Here is a 23,821-nt window from a genome sequence, read left to right on the forward strand (position 1 = left end):
GACATGAGAACACACAATTCACAGGATTTGGAGATAGCAGGATCTTAGAGATCGTCTAGTCCAGTTTCCTCATTTTACAAATGGAGAAACTGAGGCCTAGAGTTGGGCACTGACTTGACTACAATTGTATAGTATATGTTATTCCAGAAAAAAGTTTTCTAACTTCTGCTAAGACCCCCAGTGATGCAGATCCTTCCCCTGCTTGAGGCAGCCAGTAACTAGGAAGTTTGTCCTTAGAGGCAGTAGAAATCTGTCTCCCTATTATTTCTACTTGTCACTTCTAGTTCTGACCTGTAGGGTCAAGCAAAATGAGCCAAATACTGGAATAGAGTGCTTGAATTTAGCTTTCAAGCTATGTTCCTCAGCGGTCTCTCTGGGCTTCTTCAGAGTTATTGTTATTGTTAAGTGCTTTTAGTTGTGTCTGACTCTCCATGACCCCATTTGGATTTTCTGGGCAAAGATGCAGGAGTGATTTACCATTTCCTTCTCCAGCTCCAAAATTTATAGATGAAGAAACTGAGGCAAATAGGGTTAAGTGACTTGCCAAGCAAGGGTCACACACCTAGTGTCTGAGGCTGGATTGGAACTTAGGTCTTCCTGACTGTAGGCCCAGGACTCTAACCATTGAACCACCTCTACATATTCCCAGGTCCTTCCCTGATCCCCTTATGACATGATTTTGATTTTTCTTTCTTGTGTGGTTGCCTCTTATGTGTCTCATTTCCATTGCCTGGGACAAACTTAGAAAGTAGGACAAAATTTTCTAATCTCTCCTTTCTATTATTATTGTTCATAGCATCTCACCATCCCTTCCTTCCTTACTCACAGAGGCTGGTGCTATCCCATGTTCCACCCATAGAAAGCCTTGCCCTTAGAGAGCTTGGTACTCACTAAATACCCCTAAAGTGTGAGTTGGTCAAACTTAGGGTGGCTTTTATGCCAAAGATTTTTCATTCCAATAAGAAAATCCTGAATAGTTTTAGGTCCTTCCCTCTTCTTCCAAATTAAATTCCCAATAACAGCATTTTATTCACCAGAATAGGGTATTGGAAAGGGTGTTCTTGGTCAGGGACTCCTGCTCAGCCCTGATTAATCACACCTAAACATGCATTCTTCATCTGTTTCTTCCCAGCTGGGGCCAGGACATCGTATCAACCTTCTTCTCCAGGCCGCCTCACCAAGGAGACCAACCAAAAGAACTTCAACAATCTCTATGGTACCAAAGGTAAATGCCATCAGAACAGCTCATGAGCTGGCTGAGTGACAATGAGGTCACTTGAGAACATGAGGGAAACCTCGACAAGAGGAGGATGATACTGATGGGATGGAGATGGTGGTGGTGGTGGAGGTAGAGGGTGGAGGGAGTGATCTCCTGTCAAGATGGGTTTAGAGAACATTGAAAAGGGTGGGAGGCCAGTGGAGATGCAAGTAGATGGCAAACGCCTGGAGAAAAGGTCAAAAGGGAAACATCATATAGGGATAAGACAAGAGCCATGGGGCACTTACTAAAAAATAAGAGAAGGATTCCTGACATCCATTTACTGTTCTATTCTTACTGAGAATGAAATAAGGGGAAATGGGATATGAGCTGCCTCCAGAGGACTGAGTCTAATATAGATTTCACTTCTCTATAATGTCTCATGGTTTGCAAAATGCTTTCCTCTTAAAAACCCTATGTACTGCATAGAATACCCATTTTACATGATGGAGAAACTGAGGCTTTGGGAGATTAAGTCAGTTGTCCATGAGCAAATACCTAATAAATAGTGGAGGCAGGATAGAACTCTTATCTTTGAACTCCTGGTTCTGCTATTATACTCTGTTGCTGCTTCTAGAATCAAGAGGTTCCTAACATCCTGATATTTGGGGCAAGGAATCTCTATCCCTGGTATTATGATAAAAGCACCAGGTTTAGGATTAAAGGACCGGTGTGGCATAATCCTGCTACTCACTTGCTGTATGATACTGGGGAAAACTGTTTAACCCCTCAGAGCATCAGTTTCCCTATCCATAAAGAGGGAAGAATACCTGCAGTCCTTATTTCATTGGGTTAAAACACATCTTGTAAAACTTTAAAGGGACTCCAGAAATGAGAATTATTATTTTAAGGTATCATTCTGCCCAAATGCAGGGGATGGCCTAAATGACTCCAAAACTCTAGGAATCTCAGCTTTTATGCCATCTTTGGTTGTTCAGTAGTTTCAGTGGTGTCTGACTCTTCATGATCCCATTTGGGGTTTTCTTGGTAGAGAGACTAGAGGGGCTTGCCATTTCCTATTCCAGCTCATTTTACAGATAAGGCAACTGAGGTAAACAGGGTTAAATGACTTGCCCAGCATTACACAGCTAGTAAATTTCTGAGGCAGGTTTTGAACTCAGGAAATGAGTCTTTTTGATTCCAGATCTGTTACTCTATCCAATGTGACACCTAGTCATTTATACCATCTAGTCATAAGTTATTTCATTATAGAATATACTGAGATGATAAGACCTGAAGCATCAACCCTAATATGTGAATTTTCTAGCTCTGTTTTCCCATAGAAAGTTTCTTTAATATGGAGGATAAAACTGAATGGCTTATACATGGGAAAATATGGAAAGATGGAGGGCATGAGGAGGGGAGATGGGAGGTTCCTTCTTGGTTAGGTCCAAGGACCAAGCTTCTCTAAGAGAAGGATCACAGAACCTGGTAGGAGAAACACTAGATTAGTGCTCCTGGACCAGGAAGGAAGCCCCATAGATGGAAAGAATCCTAGATTTAGAGTCAGAGAATTGAGATTCATTTCTCAATGCTGCAGCTCAGTACCTGTCAGGCCTTAAGTAAGTCACCTGAACTCTTTGGGCTTCAGTTCTTCAGCTCTAATATGAAGGAATTGGATAAGATAATCTTTATTGTTTGTTTAAGCTCTAAAATCAATGATCTACTCCCACATGGGCAATGTTGGGATAGACCTTTGGCCTCTCTAGGTCTTGGTTCCAAGAGAAGATCTCCTGTGATTACAAGAGGTTATAAGCTCACTGGAGCTCTTGGTAGCAAATTGTTATGGAAATAACTGCTTATATTTCTATGTGGTTTTGTTCTAAAGTTAACAGGATGATATTAACTTCTGCTGTGCTCTCTCTCCTCTGCAGACAGCAAGAACAAATAAATAGGGCTAGAGACTGAGAGGAAGGTCTCAGACATGCTGGGACCTCTTCTTGTCGTCATAGAAGGAGGTCTGGGTGCTACTCATATGCCCTATCAATTCTCCATTACGCACTTGTTGTACTATCTGTGGCAAAATGTTGGCCCCTGACTATTTTTTTTCCCTCAATCATCCAGCCCACTCCATCCAGCCTTGCTCCTTCTGCTCAATCTGAATATATTCAGGAAATATAAATTCCTTTGACTATTAGACCTTTATTAGATTCCTTGGACTATTATCAAAAATTAAGGAAGCACCCCAAACTGTCCCTCAAAATCATACATCCTGTGACACATAGAAATGGCTTTTGGATTATTGGATGTTTTGGGTCAACATGTTGTTTTTCCACTTGCCTAATATTTAAGAATTATTCTAATTCCTAGTGCTCTTTAATGCCAAAGACAAATCCAGATGGAGTGACTAGATTTCAACACTCATTCTTCTTCTCTACCAGGTAACTACACTTCCAGAGTATGGGAATATTCATCCTCCATTCAGAGTTCCGATGATTTGCCTGCTGTCCAAGGCAGCTCCTCCTTCTCCCTGAAAGGTATCATTTCTCCCTCCTTCTGACTCCCTTCCCAGTGACACCTCGAATTTCTCCTGTTCTCTTTAGCTATGTCCTCCTTTTAACACCTGCTCTATTGAACCCCAAGTCTTTCCCCCATCCATCCATTTCCCTTATATTATTTAATTTATTATTGTATAACATAAAAAGCCCTTGGATTCTGGAGATTTGGGTTCAAGTCTTAACTTTGTTACTGCTGTATGACTTTGGGAAAGACACAACTTTTCTTGGACCTCATTTCACTAATTTATAGAAACTAAAGGTTTGAACCATCTACTACAGCATGGTGTAGTGCTGTGATGGTGAAACTATGACACACATGTCAGCACTGACACATGTAGCCATTTTCGATGACACGCAGCCTCATGCAGCTGCATACAGAGATGTATGGGGCCTCATGCCAAGAACGTTTTTTTTTTTCCCTCGAAGTGACGCACCACCTGAGTTATGCTTGTTTTTTTTTTTGGCAAATTTTGACACACCAAGCTCAAAAAGTTGCCCATCACTGGTGTAGTGGATAGAAAACCAGCCTTGAAGCCAGGAAGACTTAGGTTCAAGTTTCATCTCTGACATACTGTTTGTGTGACCCTGGGCAAGTCACTTAACTTCAAAGTGATTTGGGCAACTCTCTAAACCTTGAAGTTGTAGAAAAATGCTGATCTACATTGGTAGAGAGAATTTCCTCACTTGGGAATTCATGGGTCACATTTCTATCCTAGTCCCTTGAATGATATGACCCCTAAGGATCCTCCTAGCTCTGGATTCTTCAACTCTTTTTCCCTGGAAGGATATCTCAGTGTATCTTTCTTTCTTCGACTTTGCCTCATTCCTTTAAGACATCTCACAAGATATGAGGTATTTAGGACTCCTGCCCTTGGATGCTTCTTAGGTCAAACTGAGGCTTGTGGAGTCCATGACCACCTCTAAACAAGTCCCGAAGCCAAAGAGAGCAGAAGACTGGGGAAGGCCAAAGAGGGAGGCTCACAGCCCCAGGTGATGTTGGGACTGCCCTAATAGGCAAGGATGGAAACAAACCTTCCCCTCTAGTTCCTCATTAATAGCTTGTTGAGAAGGAAAATAATCTCCAGATGTGGCAGGTGATAGGGGCTGGGAGACTATCAAATTAATGATTTGATATTGGATGCTCTATCCATGAGGTGGCTTCAGCATCTTGGAAATGGCCTGGAATAAGACTGGCAGTTGTCAGGAAACTTATTCTAGACTGCTGGGCAAGGTCTAAGGACACCTAAGGACTCTATTCTAGACACCTGAGCAGGGTGCATGGCCGGGGGGAGTGGTCAGTCCTAAGAGTTTCTGGGGAGTTCCAGTGGGCCAGTAGTCTTTTGATAGAATCTAGAGTCTGTCAACCACCACTGGGGATGCTGAGTTATATGTAGATTAGCAACACAGATTATTGCATGGCCTACTGAAAAAATACTGCTTTTGGAATCAGAAGATGTAGATTTTATTCCTTCTTCTGCTCCTCCCTACTTGTGAGACTAGACAAATTGGCTTACTCTAGGCCTCAGTCTTGTCATCTGTAAAATGAGAAGGGGAGGCTAGATGGTCTCTAAAGTTTCTTTCCATTTTAAATCCTATGATCCTCCATAGGCAGAGGAGATGGACCCTTACATAGGGGTAAAGATGGCCTTTATTATTGTTTAGTCCTTTCAGGCATGTCTGACTCTTTTAAGATTCCATTTGGGGTTTTTTTTGGCAGAGATACTGGAAAAATTGCCATTTTTTCCCCAGTTCATTTTATAGTTGAGGAGACTGAAGCAAATAAGATTTTTAGTGACTTGCCCAGAGTCACCTAACTGGTAAGTGCCTGAAGCCAGATTTGAACTCGGGAAGATGAGTCTTCCTGACTCCAAGCTCAGCACTCTATCCACTATGCAATCTAGCTGCCCCAGAAAGATAGCCTTTCTACCTCCAAATATTCTTTAGGCCCTTGATGCCCCATTATGAGAAATGTTCCTTTGGATTAAGGCATCCTCTCAGTAAAGCTCACATTCATTCTTTCCTGAGTGAATAGTACATTTATCTCAGAGAGAAGTTAATATATGTAAAGCTCTTTGCAAACCTTAGAGTGATATATAAATGTTAGTTATTGGTATTCAGCAGTGGAAATAACAACCAATCAGAAGTCAAAGGAACTGTGTTCAAATCTCTATACTAATGTGTATTTGGTTAAGTCAATTAACCTCCATTGGTGTCCTTTCCTTCATCTTTTATTTACACTTAAAATTTTTATATATTATATATAAAAAATTTAAATATAAAATAGATATAGATATATATAAAGAAACAAAATACATTATGTATATATATATAAATGTATATAAATATATAATAAATTAAATATATAAGTATATAAATTTATATAAATCTATAAATTGAAGTAAATTTATTCATTTGCTTATTTATTTGTTATTTCATTTTAGGACATTCATTCATTCATTTATCAATCAATCAATACATTTATTTACTTATTTATTTGTCTATTCACTTTCACTTATCTGCTTATCTGTTTGTTTATCTGTCAGTCTATCTGTCTGTTTGTTTTTTTAGAGATTGGGCCTCTCTATCTCAGCCAGGCTGGAAGTTAAACAATTATTCACAGGTCATAAATCTATCTCCCCACTGATTAGAATAGGAGCTTTGACCTGTTCTGTTTCTGGCTTGGGCTAGTTTGTACCTCCTTAGGCAACCTTGTGCTCTTCCCCACCCTACACCTCACTGCCCATTGCTCACCGACTCACCATATTGTTGCTGGACATAATGTGGACACTGGATTGATTTATCCTGCTGTCACTCAGAATTCCAGAGCTCAAGGAAGCCACCAGCCTTAGTCTCCCATGGAGCAGGGATTACAGTTAGGTGCCACCAACTTTATCTTCTTTCATCTTTACAACAAAGGGATGGAAATTGATGATCTCTAAGATTCCTTCTGGCTTTAGCTCCCCCATCCATGATCCCATGAAGGATCCACTCTATATAGCTTTGCTACCTACCAGAGGTCCCGGGGAGATGTAAAGCTTAGATAAGGCATAGTTCCCTGCCTTCATGGAGCTTAGAGGAAGTCATGATCCCAGTACAGCTGATTGAACTCTAAAATGTTATGTGATAACTAACTACATCATAGAGGTGTAGACTAATGGGATTTGGAGGAGAAAATCATTACCAACCAGGGGGAGCCATCCCCTACATGACAGAGGTTGGGAGAGATCATTTTATCAGATGATCTGGGAATAGATCATAGGAGAGCTGAATAAGTCATTGAACTAGTCATTGATTCATTGAATCATTCATTCATTCGTTCAACAAATCTCAAGTGACTTTGTTGCTAGCAATTATGTTAGATATTATGCATTTTTATAAACAGTAGAGAGTCAAAGGAAAGTCTTGGAGCAAGGAATACTGCTTTGGAGATCAGGCCTAGGATGGGAACTCTAGCAGCAGTTCTAAGGTATATAGTATAGGTGGGTAGTGCTGAAAAAGAAAAGGGGAATTTAGGAGAATCACCAAAAAGAATCTCTTGTTGTCCTTCTCTTTCCCTGGGTACTCTACTCCTGCCTCAGTCTTCCCTGGACTTTCTCAGGCTTAGAGAGATCCTCTGGAAGCCTCTAACATTTAGGGTGCACCCTGGAGGGTGTGCTGGCAAGCCTCAGAAGCAGGGAACTTCTGTTGTGAAGGAGGGGGATCCAAGGAGAGGCTAGAGACCTCTGTGGGAACATCCACACTGTCCTTATTCCATTGGGCCTTTGATGTAGTAGAAAGACTGTTTAACCAGAAATCAGAGAAGCTAGCTCAAATCCCAACTCTGCTACCTAATCCCTATGGGACATTGGACCAGTTACTGAAACCTTTCTGGGCCTCAGTTTCCTAATCTATAAAATGAAGGAGTTGTAATAGATGGCCTCTGAGGGCCCTTGTACCTCTCAGGTTGAGATATTATTTTTTAAACCCTTACCTTCATCTTAGAATTGATTGTGAGTATCACTTCTTTTTTTTTTTAAATATATTTTATTTGATCATTTCCAAGCATTATTCGTTAAAGACATAGATCATTTTCTTTTCCTCCCCCCCACCCCCCATAGCCGACGCGTAAGTCCACTGGGCATTAGATGTTTTCTTGATTTGAACTCATTGCTTTGTTGATAGTATTTGCATTAGAGTGTTCATTTAGAGTCTCTCCTCTGTCATGTCCCCTCAACCTCTGTATTCAGGCAGTTGCTTTTTCTTGGTGTTTCCACTCCCATAGTTTATCCTTTGCTTTTGAATGGTGCTTTTTTCTCCTGGATCCCTGCAAGTTGTTCAGGGACATTACACTGCCATTAATGGAGAAGTCCATTACGTTCGATTATACCACAGTGTATTAGTCTCTGTGTACAATGTTCTCCTGGTTCTGCTCCTCTCGCTCTGCATCACTTCCTGGAGGTTGTTCCAGTCTCCATGGAACTCCTCCACTTTATTATTCCTTTTAGCACGATAGTATTCCATCACCAACATATACCACAGTTTGTTCAGCCATTCCCCAATTGATGGGCATCCCCTCGTTTTCCAGTTTTTGGCCACCACAAAGAGCGCAGCTATGAATATTTTTGTACAAGTCTTTTTGTCCATTATCTCTTTGGGGTACAGACCCAGCAGTGCTATGGCTGGGTCAAAGGGTAGATATTCTTTTGTCGCCCTTTGGGCATAGTTCCAAATTGCCCTCCAGAATGGTTGGATCAGTTCACAGCTGTGAGTATCACTTCTAAGACAGAAGAGTGCCAAGGGCTAGGAAATGAAGGGTCATGTATCTGGGAAGTATCTGAGGCCAGATTGGAACCCAAGTCTTCTGGACTCCAGGTCTGGTACTATCCACTGTGCTACCTAGCTGCTCCAGGTCTGTGATCTTGTGATCCCTCCTGGTCATCCAGGCAGGTCCCTTGGTTGCTAATGCCTCTCTCTCTCCCAGCAGGCATTGGGAAAGTCCCCTATCACTTCACCACCCGGGGACAGGCCTCTACAGAGTTTTCCAAACAGTTGGATGGTGGCCTGTTTAACAGTAACACTGGTACCCGATCATTTTACATTCGTAACCCCTGCCCTTCTTCTCCTGCCACCCTTTATTCCCTTGTGGGGTAGATGGAGTTCCCAGCAGGGCCTCCTTTTTCATCTCTGGGGCATCCTGACCCTCCTTCCCAGAAGGCCCTTCTCCCAAATCCCCAAGTTCAGACCTTCTCTCTGGGGCTCTCCTGGTCTCACAACACCACCCACCATTTCACAGCTGCTATTCCAGTCTTGGAGCAGGAGCAAGGCGGTCTTGCCCTTCCCATCCTCACTGGTATTTCTTTCTTCCTGGGAATGTAGGACATGATCACAAACTCTTAAAATCTCCCATCTTGAAAGCCTTTCTTTCCCTGGGAGCAGGATGACACTTTGGTCTTCAACTTTCCATTTCCTTTCTTTCCCTCTCAGCTCATTACTACCCCCTTGGAAAGGCCAATGTAGCACCCCCACCCCAATCTCTTTACCCCAGGGGGTTCTGATGAAGCCCTCAGGGACCAGGGCGGTACACCGATATTTGGGGCTGAGAAGGAAAGGTGGTCCCTTTCACAGGAAGAGCTTTAGATTAGGTCCCAGAACCCCTGGGCTGAGCTGCTCCAGCTGTTTATCTCTTTCTCTCCATGGCATCCTGATTACCGCCGGCAATTTTAGCAACCGTTGTTTCCCATGGCATCAACAGCTGACCTGTGTAGGGCTACCCGAGGTGGGTGGCTGCTGAAGCATGTGCTTTTTCATTTTTATAAGCTGAATTGGAGCTCTGCTGGGATGAGTGTTATGCAAATTGTTTGTGGGGGAGGAAGGAAGAAAAAGCTGGGGAGACTTCATTTTTTTCATCTATAAACCCAAAGAGCTCTGCTAGATAAACTCCATTTCTAATATCTTCTGGTCCTATGTGGGGTTTCCCTGTTAGTAATTTCCCATAGCCCAGCCCAAAAGTTCCTACCTTTTAATTAACCTCTCCTAGACCAAGCCCTGATGCTATTCATGTGTTCTGAACATCTGGGCTTCAGTGGCCTCCTGTTAGCCCATCCCTGCTGGGCTATTTGGCCCCATGGCTCTTGGTTTCTTATTTTCTAAAATAGGAAGAATCAATGGTGCCCTAGGATTGTGGTAACAGAGGATGGGAGTGAACCTCTGGGAGAAGATGAGCTATGGTGGTTTTAAAGCCCCAGTGGATGGCATTGAGGGTGGCAAAATCACACAGGAAACCAATACTATTTCATTCTAATAGTTGAGTTTATGGAAATTTTAGTATGTCATTTGTGCCATAGGTTAGGGTTTGAATGAAGACATTCCTTTTTCTTCCTCTGGACATCAGACCATTCCTCAGGAACCCTATTGCAGTTTCTCTGGGTCTTAATCCTTCAGTGCTTTATTTCAGATGAGGATATTCCCCCCCTTGGTCTGGGGAAATTCTGTTCCACAACGCCACTGGGTCCCTGGTTTCATTCTCCTGACTCCCAATATTGTTTTCCTTGTTTTTATTTCCTAATATTTGTTTCTTCTCTCACTTCCTTCATGGTATTTCCAGCACCGGGATTCTGGCTCCCCCATCATATGTGGTTGCATTTTGGTGATGGGCTAGTTACAATGCCTGGGTCTCCTTGAGAAAGGGAGTTGGACTACTACCTAGCCACTGCTTGAAGGAGCAACCAGTCTTCTCTCAGTCTGAATCATATGCCTTATCTTTTTCCTAGGCTATCCTTCCATCATCAGAAGTCAGAGTCCCAAAGCTCAGCCACAAACTTGGAAATCTAACAAGCAGACCTTGATGGTGAGTAAGGAGGCTGGGGAAAGACAAGGCTAGAGCAGGCCTAGAGGTCTATTGTATGTCACTTTTCTATTTGGGGAACACATGCCCTTTTCTTGGGGATGGGAAGGAAGGGAGCAGCAGTGCCCGGAGTGCCTACAAGATAATGGAGTAGAGAGAAATCAAGTTAATATTAAATAAAAAATAAAAATGAAGCAATAATTTAATAATAATTTATTAAGAGACAGGTATTTTGATTCCGGAAGTATTAAAAAAAAAAAAAGAAAAATGATCCCTACTCTCTAGGAGCTTACATTCTACTGGGGAATGCCAAGAATCAAGACTTAGATTCTGTTCCTAGTTCTGTCATTAAATAGTCATGTTAGAAGGAACAAGTCATTTTACTTCTCTGGGCCTCTGATTCCTTATCTCTAAAAGGAGGGGTTTGAATTAGGTGATTCCTAAGGTTCCTTCCATTTCTCTGATGTCTGAATTTCCATAAAGCAGCTGGCAAAGTCTCTTTAATTCATGAACAAGATGGAGGGATGTAGGCTGGATAATGGTACAGCTGGTTGAATTTGGAATTTGTTGAATGACTGGACCCAAATCAGAATCATTAGTGCTCAGTGCCAACCTGGAAGGAAGTCTCTAGCGGAATGCTTTATTAATTTGTCCTTGGGCCTATGCTGAAAAAACATCTTAATTGATGGCTTAGATGAAGGCATAGAAGCTCTCTTATCAAATTGTCAGTTGCATGAAGCTGAGAGGGAGGGATAGATAACAAGTTGCTTGACAGAAAAGGCTAGAGTATTAGGCCAAATTGAATACAATGAAATTTAATAAAAACAAATGTAAACTCCTACATTTGCACTTAAAAATCAGCTTCATATATGTAAGAAGAGAGATGGATGACTTGACAACAGTTTGGAAATTGAAATGTGGGGATAAGTAGGTAGCACAGTGGGTAGAGCACCTGGAGGACCAGGCCTCAGACACTTCCTAGCTGGGTGTCGCTGGGCAAGATACTCATCATCAATTCTAAGACAAAAGGTAAAGACTTTTTAAAAAAGGGTGGAGTTTTTGGCGGACCGCACATGAAAAATAAGCCAGCACTGCAAACGGCCCAGTTCTAAGGGCCATATTTTAGGAAGACTATTGGCAGCCTGGAGTGCATCCAGACATGATCAGTTGAAGGAACTTGGAATGTTTAGATTGGAGAAGAGAAGACTTAGGGGAAATGTGACAGCTGCTTTCAAATAATGTGAAGAGGGATTTTTCTTATTTTGCTTAGATCTTTGGAGAAGTAGGAACAATGCATAGAAGTCAGAGAGCTGCAAATTCAACTTGATATGAAGGAGAATTTCTTCAAAAATTGGAGCTATCCTAAAATGAAATGAGGTTGCGAGTTCTTTGTCTCTCACATCACTAAGACTCTTCAAGTAAGATGTGGATAGTGACTTGTTGGGAATGTCACAGAAGAGGTTCTGCTTATCAGATTTGCCTCTGATGTTCTCGTCAGTTCTTAGATCCCATGGTGGTAGTGGTGGTAAGAGTGGAAGCGAGGGAGTTCCTTTCCTCTCTTCCTAGAGTCCACCAGTCAAATCCTGAAGGGCAAGTTAGTTGCTCTCTGTGAGGAGGGCTAGAAACCTCTTCCTAGTTCTGTTTTCGGGTATAGAACTGGGGTTCTTAACCGTTTCTGTGTCATGAACCCATTTGGCAGTCTGATGAAAGCTATGAGTCCCTTCTCAGAGTAATGTTTTAAATTGCATAAAATAAAATACATAGGATTACCAGGGGAAAAATCACCACACTTATTAAAATATTAAAAATACCGAATTCATAGACCACCCTCCTTGAACTCTTTCTCTTGATCCTAAGTTAAGGACCCTTGGTACAGAGACTAATCTGGTAGAAGATGAGAAGGCTCTGCTACATGTTTATTAGTGTTAAATTCTAGAAAATTCTAGTTAAATTCTAGAAAATTCTAGAATCTAAAAAGGTAGAAGAGACCTCAGAAATCAACTGGTCAATGTCACTTAGTCCTATACCTATTCTAGCAGGGTTTCCCCCCAAAAGAATGGTTGAAGCAGTTTAATAGGAAAATGTCTTTAATTTATTGGTGAGGAGGGAACTAATTGAGTGTATTTTAAATCTGGAGGTAGGCCCAGAGGCTCTGTCTCAACAGGACTACAAAAGTAAACATGAGAAGAAGAAAAAAAGGAATTGTTCTCTGTCCCATGTACCCTTGCTCCCTAGACACTCATTTCCTGGAAGAAAGCACAGTCATGAGCAAGTTCCAGGGGGAATCAGTTGGCCAGAGGCCACTGAGGCCTGCTGCCCCCACCAACATGAGGGATGAGCTATGTGAGCAAGAGCCCCTAGGCAGAAATCAGACCATTTCTCACAGCCCCACCACAGCCTTGCTTGGTTTATTATTTTCTTTTCTGCTTTACTAGATTTTTATTTCATTCTACTACTGGCTTCCCCAGTAGTATTATCCTTTACTGATGCACAGAGGTGGTGACCCCTTCTGTAGCATTCCACTGCTGCCATAAGTCTACAAATGGTCTCCACATAGATGTCCCCTGGCTTTTGCTTTCCTGTGCCTGAGACAGAGGTTGGGTTCTCAAAAGGATTTTAGTAGCTTTGGTGGAAAAGAAAATAACGCTAACTCACAGAACACAGAGCTTTTGAGTTACAGGACCCAAGAGTTTTATCCTATGATGTCTTTATCTAGTCACAGAGGCCAGCACAGTTTCCTTGTCCTGTTCCCATATGGCTCACTTCTGGCCTGACCCAATTACATGGCCAGCTAGTCTACTTCTCTCTTCTTTCTAGTCTCTAAAACCAATTCTCTTTTTTTCTTCCTAACTGGTGATCCTTCCATACCCTTCTTATTTTCAATCTTGGGCCATGAAGACCTACCTTCAAGGCTTATTAATGCAAAGGACATGGAACTGGAAGAGATGACTGACATTAAATAACAGGATCACTGAATGACAGGCTAGAAAGATTGTCCAAATCAAATAATATGAAATTTAATACGGATATGTAAAACTCCTCTACTTGGGTTCCAAAAATCAACTAGACAAAACCATGATGGGAGATGTATGGCTAGACAACAACTTGTGTGGAAAAGATTTGGAGATTTTCAGGACATGAAGAAGGAATCAGTCAATCAATGAATGAACCAATGATTTCTATGCCAGGCCTTACTAGATGCTAAGGATAGAAAGGCAGAAAAGAAGTGGTCCCTGCTCTTTAGGGACTTAAGTTCAAAAGGAGAAGGGCAGTATAGACACAGTCAAAATACATACAAAATAGAAGGGACGATAGTAGAATAGGGCAAGAGATTGCCTTGATCTCTAATTCCCCTGTGAATAATTAAAAATAATGCCCGAGTGAACCTCAAAAGTGGCAGCAATAGGGACAAAACAGTCATCTAATGTAGGACAACTTGGGAAGAAGCTGGGAAGGCTCTAAGAAGTGATCTGACAAACAGATCAGCAGACAAGACCTGGAGGTAGCTGTATAGACTACAAACTCAGCGCTGGAAACGTCCACAAACTGATTGTGTTGGGGGTTGAGTGGTTGACCAGGAGAAGATTTCAGGGTATTTTGAAGGGAGGGACAAGCAACTAGGATGACCAGGCAAGGCTTCAAATAGATATCATGTGAGTCCAACTTGACCAAAAATAAGGATTCTAAGAGTAGAGCATGAGGAGGGATTGAATTCTGGCATGGGGAAAGCTTCTACAAAGGGACAGAGACAGAAGATGAAATGTTGGGTATGAGGAGCCACAAATAGGCTAATTTGATTGGGTCCCAGAGCACAAGAAAGGGAGTAATGTGTAATAAGGCTGGAAAGGTAGGTTGAGGCCAGATTGCAAAGAGCTTTAAGTTTACATAGAGGAGCTGATATTTGAATGACTCAATACAGTGTAACATGGCAGCCTGATAAAGATAACTCATAATGTCACAAATACGTAAAGCAGCATTTTTTAGCCCAATTATCCAGTGTTGTGAGTATTGTGGTTATTATTAGTCTCATGTCGCAGATGAAGAAACTCAGAATCTGAGAGGTTGTATCTTTTTATTTTTTAAACCTTTATTTTCTGAAACAATACTAAGTCTTGGTTCCAAAACAGAAGAGAGGTAAGAACTAGGCACCTGGGGTTAAGTGACTTGTCTAGGGTCACACAGCTAGGAAGGGTCTGAGCCTGGGTTTGAACCCAGGACTTTCTGTCTGTAGGCCTGGCTTTCAATCCACTCTGCTACACAGCTGCCCTTGAAAGGCTGTGTTTTGCTAAGGGTCATACAGCTAGTAAGTCTCTGGGGCTGGATTTGGCTTCAAATCTTGTGATGGTGAATCCATCACTCTAGCCAGCAGTATTAGCCTTGAGACCCTAGGCCGGATGTATAGGGGCCCTGGGCCCAGAACATAGGAGGTGATGGTCTCATAGCAATAATAAGAGCTAGCATTTATATATTACTTTATGGTTTGCAAAGGACTTTATGTGTGCTAACTCATTTGATCCTTACAACAACCCTGGGAGGAAGGTGCTATTATCATCCCCATTTTACAGACATAATAGAATCATCATCATATCTAGTATTTATATAGTGCCTGCCATGTTCCAGGCACTCTGTTAGTCACTTTAAAAATGTTTACTCTCAAAACCGTGGAAGATACTATTATCATCCCTATTTTCTAGATGGGGAAACCAAGGCAGGCATAGGTTAAATGAACTATCCAAGGTTACACATCTAGGGAAGGTGTCTGAGGCTGAATTAGAACTCAGGCCTTCTGGATGCCGTGTCCTATGTTCTATCCACTGCACTAGCCAATATAATTTTCTAATACAGTTCCTCATCTGTAAAATGAACTAGAGAAGGAAATGGCCAACCACTCTAGTTTCTTTGCCAAGGAAACCTCAGATGGGTTCATGAAGAGTCAGACACAACTAAAAACAACACAACAATAATGATAATAGCTTGCATTTATGTACCATTTCAAGGTTTGCAAAGTGATTTGAAAAAAATTATCTCATTTGATCCTCATTATAGTCCTTTAAGGAAAGTGCTTTTACATCTCCATTTTACCATTGAAGGAGCTGACACAAACAGTGGTTAAGTGACTTGCCCAGGGTCACACAGCAGATGGGTTTCTCAGGATGAATTTGAACCCAGGTCTTCCTCTCTCCTTCTATCAACTATACCCCCAACTGCCTTCTAGCCCACCCCTCTCATTTTACTAGTGAAATGAAAGATCACAGAGGGAGAGTGACTATCTAGGTCATAGAATCATAAAATTAAATAGGAAGGGATTGCAGAGGCCACCACGTCTCCCTCCTCATTTTACAAAAGAGGAAAGGGATGTCTATGGAGGTTGTGACTTGTGACACTTATAAAGTTATGTTGTTTAGTTGTCTGACTCTTTGTGATCTCATTTGGGGGTTTCTTGGTAAAGATACTGGAGTGGTTTGCCATTTTCTTCTCCAGCTCACTTTACACATGAGGAAACTGAGGCAAACAAGTAAATGACTTGCCCAGGGTCACACAGCTAGTGTCTGACAACAGATTTGGACTCAGGAAGATGAGACTTCCTAATTCCAGACCTAGTGTTCTATCCACTGTGCTACTTAGCTGCCATATTTAGGTCCCTTTGCAATTCCTACTGGTGCCTCAGTTGGAATACAATTTGGTGAAGAGCTTAGAGAATTAGAGAAAGTGGAGGAACAAAAGAAAAAATTTGATGATGGAGTCCAAAGGTTGGTTCCTTGAATCCAGAAGCAAACAATGAACATACCAGAAAGAAGGCTCCCTCTTTCCCTTATTTCTGGATCATTCTTGGATTCTGCCAACTTGGCCCTTTTCATCAGAGGCCTTTGCCTTGTTGAAGTTTCCTGTTCCCTAACTAGCCTGAAGGAAGACAGTTGGGCTGGTAAATACAATGCGGAGTGCCCATGAGAATCAAGATGCAGAAGCCCCATTGTAGAATGTCAGGGATTTCTGGCTAGCTGTGGGCATAGTAGGGGGGAGCACAGACTTTCAAGCCCAGCAGAGGAGCAAGCTTATTGCTTAAGTCAACATGGGGCAAATGATAGTCTCTGTAGGAAGGTGCCAGCTGCAACTCATTCTCTTGCTCCTGCCTCAGGTGACTGTTTCCCTGGGGCAGGGATGGTGGGGGGCATTGATTTTATGAAATTGCAGGTGGGGATGAGCAGAGCAGGGCTGGGAATTATGTAGTCATTGGTCTTCCAAGATGCTTTGAGAATGCCAATGAGACTGGGAGGATTCGAGAGAAAACAGGTAGGCTGGGATGGGAGTTTGGAGAACAGAGGCCTGAAGTTTAAAGCAAACGTATCTAAAGATGGCATGTTGTGTGACCCAGACTGAATCACTTTCCAGACTGAATCTGGGCAGGATTATCCCCTTTTGGCCAATGGGATTATTTAAGCCTGTCTAGCCTTCTTCAGAGATGAAACTAAGGGCTTGGATGCCTTGAGAGCAAATATGTGAGTCATAGAAAAGGGATAAATCAATGATAGAGATGGAGCTAATGGTTGAGTCTTACAAAAAAAGCATGTGAAACTCAACTCATGAATTATTTCCTAGGAGGTCAGAGAGCAGGCTAGTTGGGCAAAGTCAGGACATATCAGCTGATTTGCTCTTAATGAATGGCAATTGGTATTTAAACCCTGAGTTTCTAAGAAGCCATTCCTGAGGATCATATCTATGACTGACATCCGGAGAACTGATGGCCTGGGTCAAGATGAAGCAACCTTTGCAAAACAGTTTGAGTGTGTGTCCCAGAAGGTTAGACCAAAGACTCTCAGACTTTCCAGGGACTCTAGTGCCATACTCATCTCTGTCCAATGTCTCTTCCTTCCTTCCTTCCTTCCTTCCTTCCTCTTTTCTTCCTCACCCTCCCTCCGAACCCAGAGAAGGCAAAGATTCTACTGTAAATAGTCTACTTTTCTTCAGGAAATCAATTTCACGGAACCTCAGAATTGGAAGAGACTTATTTGGCATTTAAGGCCTTACACAATTGACTTTGCTCTACCTTAGCAGGCTTATTATGAATGGCTTCTCTTCACACACTTCAGTCCAACCGACTTTATGGATCTTTCTTCTATCGCCATATTTTTGCACTGTTCATCACCCATGTTTCGAATGCTCTCTTTCCATCTCTTAGAATTTTTAGTGCTCGTCAAAGATCAATTCAATTCTGGCCTCAGATACTTCCTAGTTCCTAGATAAGTCACTTAACCTCAGTTGCCTAGCCCTTATTGATTCACTGCCTTGGAATTTGGTATCCATTCTAAGACAGAAGATAGGGATTAAAAAAAAAAACCATCAATTCAAATATATCCTCTTTCATGAGACTTTCCTGAGGTCCCCCAGTGACGTCTCCTTCTCAAATTATATTGTATATATTTGGTATAAATTTATCTGTGTACATGTTACTATGAGAGCAGAGATTATTTCTTTTTTGAATTTGTATTCCCAGGACCTTGCAAAATGTTCTTGACATAGAAAAGCTTTAAAAAAGTGTTGACTTATTGATTGACTGGCCTCAGGGGCTATCTAGTTTAACATTGACCTGACCAAGGATCTTTTCCAACATAAGAAGTAGTCTTCTTATCTGTACCTGAAGATCTTCAATAAGAGTTTTGGTACCTTTCTGGGGAGTCATTTGACATTTGGACACTCCGAAATATTAGGAAATGTTTCCTCATACTGAATTTAAAATTTTACATTGATGTCACTTTTACTGGTTGTCCTAGTTTGTCCTTTCTGGAGTCAAGCAGAAGAAGTCTATTCTCTGTCTCTGTCTCTCTCCCTCTCTCTCTGTCTCTGTTTCTCTGTCTCTGTCTCTGTCTCTCCTTACCTTGTGTCTTAGATTCAATACTATATATTGGTTCCAAGGCAGAAGAGCAGTAAGGGCTAGGCAATGGGGGTTAAGTGACTTACCCAGGTTCACTCAGATAGGAAGTGTCTGAGGCCAGATTTGAACCCAAGACCTTCTGTCTTTAAGACCAAATCCCAATACACTGAACCACATCACTGTCCCAATTCTATTCTCTTTTCACATGACCAAATTTGAGAATAAGGTACCATATTGACCTATCTACTCCAAAATTTCCACTGATGTCACTCACTTTTCCTAATTGTCATAGTTTATTCTTTTTTCTGGGGTCAAACAGCAGCCTATTCTCTCTTCACACAACCACAGAATTTTAGAGATAGAAGGTTCTCTATTGACCCACCTACTCTAATCAACAAAATGTGTTAATCACTTGCTATGTACCAGGTATTACACTAGGATCAGGAGATACCAATATAAATGAGCCACTCTCCACACTGAAGGATCTTATGTCCTATTGGGGTGGAGATGGAACATGCACACATTTAAATATTTATAAAGTATATGCAGAATAAATACAAGACAGTTTTTTGGGGGAGATACTAGCATCTGAGGGGATCAGAAAAGTCCTATGTAAGAGGGGGTGCTAGAGCCGAGTTTTGAAAGAACGGAGGGAGTTGAAGGAGACCCAGGTAAAGAGGGGATGCATTCTAGGCATAGGGCACCACTCTGGATGTCAGTGACACAGCATTCACAAGAGTAGGTATAATTTGTAATATGTTTGAAAACATAGACTAAACCCAGAATGGGAAGGGCTTTAAATGCCAAACAAAAGAATTTGTACTTTTTGTGTTCAGTCCTGTCTGACTCTTCATGGCTCCATCTGAGGTTTTCTTGGAAAAGTTAATGGAGTGGTGCACCATTTCCTTCTCCAGCTCATTTTACACTTTTTTTTTACCTGTTTACACATTTTACCTGTTGAGACCAACAGGTTTAAGTTCCTTGCCCAGAGTTCCACACATTAAGAAGTGTCTGAGGTCAGATTTGAACTCAAGAAGATGAACCTTCCCAACTTCATGCCTGGTACCAGTTTGTATTTTAACCTAAGGCACTGGGGAGCCACAGGAATGTCTTGAGAGGGGGAGTGACATGATTGGGTATATGAGTTTGGCAATTTTTTAGAGAATATATTGAGCAGGGCTAGATGCAAATGGGGCAGTGAAGATACTCTAAGTGCAGACAAGAGGGAACAAGGGCTTGGACTAGGATAACTGTGGTACAACCCACATCTGAAAGCAAAGCCTACTATAACACTCCTAACATATGGTCATCTAAATTCTGCTTGAACACTGCCAGTGAAGGGGAAGCCACTGTCTCCTGAGATAGCCCTTTTCCACTTTTGGACATCTCTATTTGTTAGGAAGCTGTTCCTTGTCATCAAGGAATTTGCCTCTGTGGAACTTCTACCTACTGCTTCTTTTTTTCTGCCCTTTGGGGCCAAAGAAGCAATCTAATCTCCCTTCCACAAGATAGCCCTTCAAACCTTAGCCTGTGTCTCAAGACTTCTGCAGGCTAAATATTACCTATTATTTCATGGTATTTTAGGACTTCACTGTCCTTCTCTGGAAGCTCTCCAGCTTGTCATTGCCCTTTCTTAACCAGAGCACCAAGAACATAATATTCCCAAGGAGAGAGGAACCATTGCCTCCATTACTTCTCTATTCCAGGAAGCCGGGCCTCCCTTTGTGCCCTCGAGGATCACTCCCACCCTTTTGGTTGCCACAACACACACTAGCTCCTGTTGATTTGCAGTCCACTGAAGTCCTCAGATTCTTTTCAGTCAGTCATGGTCATTTTCTACATGATGGCTCTTCAGATCCTTCTGGGTGCTGCTCATGCCCTACCTTTGGGGATCATCTTCGGGCTGCTGCTGATCATGGAAGGAAGGAAGGAAGGAAGAAAAGAAGGAAGGAAGGAAGGAAGGAAGGAAGGAAGGAAGGAAGGAAGGAAGGAAGGAAGGAAGGAAGGAAGGAAGGCTGGAAACCTGGAGAGGGGAAAGGGGAAATGGATAGGTTTGGGGCATTATGTCTAATGCTAACCTTTACTTCTCTTTTCTCTCCCACAGTCACACTACCGTCCATTCTATGTCAACAAGGGTAATGGTGTGGGTTCCAACGAGGCCCCTTGAGCTCCCAACTTAGGAGTGAGACACCGAAAGACCACCTGATCCTTCCCCACTTGTACCTGCGACTGCTATCAGTTACTGCTCTGTCTCTTGGAGGTCTGGGCTGGTGGGGAACATGACCTTCCAAGGATTTCCTTGTTCCCCTTCAGCTTCCCCAGTCCTTCAAATTTCCTTACGATCCTAGAATTTGTCAGCAACTTCCCCTTTACTTATACTCCCCTGTCTCCTCCTTTGTCCTCTTACTTTCCCTGAGGTAGAGAGGATTCTTGTCACCTCTTTTACTTTATGGGTCAGGATATGGTTCACAGAAGGGACTCATCCTCCTTCCCCTTTTCATTCCCCCTCCCAGCCAGTAAGTCCTTCTGTAGACCTTGGGTTGACAGCTCTGGAGGTGGGTACCCATTTGGCACCAACCTGCCATTCCTACTGAGCTTCACTTCTGTGTTCTCAGCTCAGCCAATACATTGGTTTTCTCCTACAACTGCCAATAAACACCCTCATGGGTGACAAGGTGGGGCTGTGCACCTAGCAGACAAAATTTCCTTTCCTTGTGCAAATGCAGATGCCATCTCACTCTTGTCAACTCATGTCCTGGCAGGGCAAAATTGACCTCCCTCAAACTCTGACTGATTTTTCTAATACCCAGGCCTGCCCAGGATTCTCTGATCTTGCCTGAAGAGGGCAAAGTTCCTCCTATCTGGCTAGAGGCTGGTTTCCTATATAGTCAGAGGAGTTTGATGCTTTTGGCATTGTGCCAATCAGGCCCAGGGTCCCTGACCAAGGGGGTAGAGATAAGTCACCCCCATTCAGGAAACCTGTCTGTCTCTACAAGGAAGGCTATGGCTCTCCAGAAAAGACAGCCAGATTGCTTAGCTCTTGGCTCTCCCCAATCCTTCTTTTATTTGTTGCCAGAATGGATATCGCTCCTCACAATGCCTTTCCCCAGCCTTGCAAATAACTGCTATCCTGGCAGCCTTGGGGTTAAGTTACACATTCTGCAGCATAATGCAGAATATAAAATGGGGGTTGGGGTTGGCAGGGAAGGGGAGATCCTGGTGAATGACAATATCAGAGCTGGTATATGGTAAGCACTGAGCTAAAAATATGCTCCTACCTTCACTCCCTATGCCCGCTGGAACCAGAGTTGCCATCCCTTTTCCCATTTGACCAGCCTCACTCCTGGGAGCTGCTCCCCTCGGCTTCCTTAGGGCCTGGCTGAGAATGGGTCTTGGAAAGAAAAAAATCAATAACACACAGAACCAAGAGGAATCTGAGTCCCCACACCTGACCCTCCTTCCCAAATGGAGGGGCAGAGATGAATCAGGACTGGGAATCTGGGTTGGCAGATACTGAGCTGGCACAGGGTGGAGGGAGCTCAGTCTTGGTTTCTCCTTCCTAAATAAATCATTGTTTGATTCTTTATTTGTATTGGGCAAGGGGTCCCCTGAAGGTTATATGTGGGGATTCCTCTGATTATTCTGTACATATTCTCCCCCACCCCCTAAGAATGTGCTTTCCTACCCATTCTCTGTCTTTAATACATTGCACTTTCCAAATCTTTCTGCCTGATCACCTGCCACAGCCACCAGCCTTCCTGGAAAGGCTCATCTTATCTCAGCCTGAACTTCAGGAGGGAGGGAACATGACTGCCAGGGCCTGGGGCTGGTTCTAAAGGGCAAGGGCCAGGAGGCTATTCCTTAGTCTGAGTGCCCTGTCTGTCCTGGCATGTTCTGTAGTCTGAAGGCTGGAGATAGAGCCCCAGGAGCTCATCATCTAGCATGAGCTACAAGGTACAAAGAAGATCCCTAAAATGGAGGCTACTGAGACTCAGCAGTTTATGTTTTGTTTTGTTTCTGTTGCTGGCTTAAAGCCGGTCAGTCAGGCTCCATCACAAGGAGGCCAGTCCTGGGCATTGTGGGGAGACAGAGTATCCACCATCCTGGACCTCACAGTGTAACAGAGGAAGCACACACACACACACAGAGGATATAAAACAGGCATCAGTTAATATAGCCAGAAAGGAACCATTATATACAAATATGAGGGCTACAGCAGAGGACAATAACCAAAGCCAGAAGGCTCCTTGCAGGAGCCAGGTCTTGAATAAGATTGAAAAGAAAAGAGATAGTGAAAAGAAATCATAAGAAATTGTCCCTGAAAAGGGTTGTAGCCCATTTATACTGTTTACTTTATAGAGGGGGAAATTGAGGTCTAAAAGAAGAATGTGATCTGCCTGAGATCAGACAGCTAGTTAGTTGTGGAGCATCTCCCAATTTCTAGTTCAGTCCTGTTTCTCTACTGGTCTGAGCCTCCATCTCTGAATGTGTTTGGTGCATTCTGGCACTGCGTTCTGAACCTTCAGAACTGTTCAGGGGCCTGGCTCAGCCAGCCCCAGAAGCCCCATCTCTCCCTTAGCATTTTTGCAGTCCTTTCCAGCTTTGGCAGTGGAGGCCGTGAGGCTGTGTGTTAGGTAGAGACAGAGGGAGAGATCTTCCCCCTCAACACCAATGATTGATTATTGCAGGACAGTCAGGATCCTAGGCTGATAGAGTCCCTGGGAACTGGGGTCTTTTAAGGCTTAGTGATACCCCAGCTGACAGGTGCAAGGAGGGATGTAGATCCAGGGCAGTCCTGGTGACTCTGGTCCATTCTAGTCCTAAAGGTAACCTCTGGATGGAGAAGTCAGGGAGTGGCAGAGGAGAGAATGGGCACAGCCAGACAAGAGAGGAGAGACCCAATAAGAAAACAATTCTGGAACCAGCTGTGAAATTCACTCCCTGAGAAGTGGAAATATTAGACATGTACGGGATGAGGTTGGGAAATAATTATGACCCTCACTAGTGGGGGAATGGTAAGGAGGGAGGTAGAGAGCGGGAGAAATAGGGAGACAGAAATAGAGACAGATAAAGGAACAGCAGGAGACAGACAAAGAGTAAAAGGGATTGGGAGGGGTCCCAGGAGGGACCAAATGGATCCATGAATAGTTAACACTTCAGTAGGGTATTAAGGTTTGCAGAACATTTGACATACATTATCTCGTTTGATCCTCACAAGGGCCCTGTGGGGAAAGTAATACAGCTATTATTATCACAGATGGAGGAATTGAGACTTGGAGGGGTTAAGTGAATTACCCACCTTCACACATCCAAAAAGGGACTCAGGACTTTTCCAACTCCAAGACTAAACTTTTAACCTGGGAGCAAGCCTA

At 42.8% G+C, this 23,821-nt stretch overlaps 1 protein-coding gene across 2 annotated transcripts in view; it reads left to right on the forward strand.

The window, feature by feature from the left end:
• The window catches only part of TRIM29 (tripartite motif containing 29), a 52,823-nt gene extending 30,788 nt beyond the window's left edge, over positions 1-22,035 (forward strand). The window contains exons 6-10 of one of the 2 annotated variants that reach the window (XM_016433794.2): positions 1,133-1,225; positions 3,640-3,735; positions 8,717-8,815; positions 10,506-10,582; positions 20,554-22,035. In XM_016433794.2, coding sequence (XP_016289280.1) covers positions 1,133-1,225; positions 3,640-3,735; positions 8,717-8,815; positions 10,506-10,582; positions 20,554-20,616 — 428 coding nt within the window. In that variant the 3' untranslated portion in view covers positions 20,617-22,035. The remainder of the gene's footprint in view (positions 1-1,132; positions 1,226-3,639; positions 3,736-8,716; positions 8,816-10,505; positions 10,583-20,553) is intronic. The other variant, XM_007494638.3, reaches the window with a different exon arrangement.
• The last annotated feature ends 1,786 nt before the right edge of the window (positions 22,036-23,821 follow it).

Source organism: Monodelphis domestica, chromosome 4 (assembly GCF_027887165.1).
Source record: "Monodelphis domestica isolate mMonDom1 chromosome 4, mMonDom1.pri, whole genome shotgun sequence".
Classification (NCBI taxonomy): Eukaryota; Metazoa; Chordata; class Mammalia; order Didelphimorphia; family Didelphidae; genus Monodelphis; species Monodelphis domestica.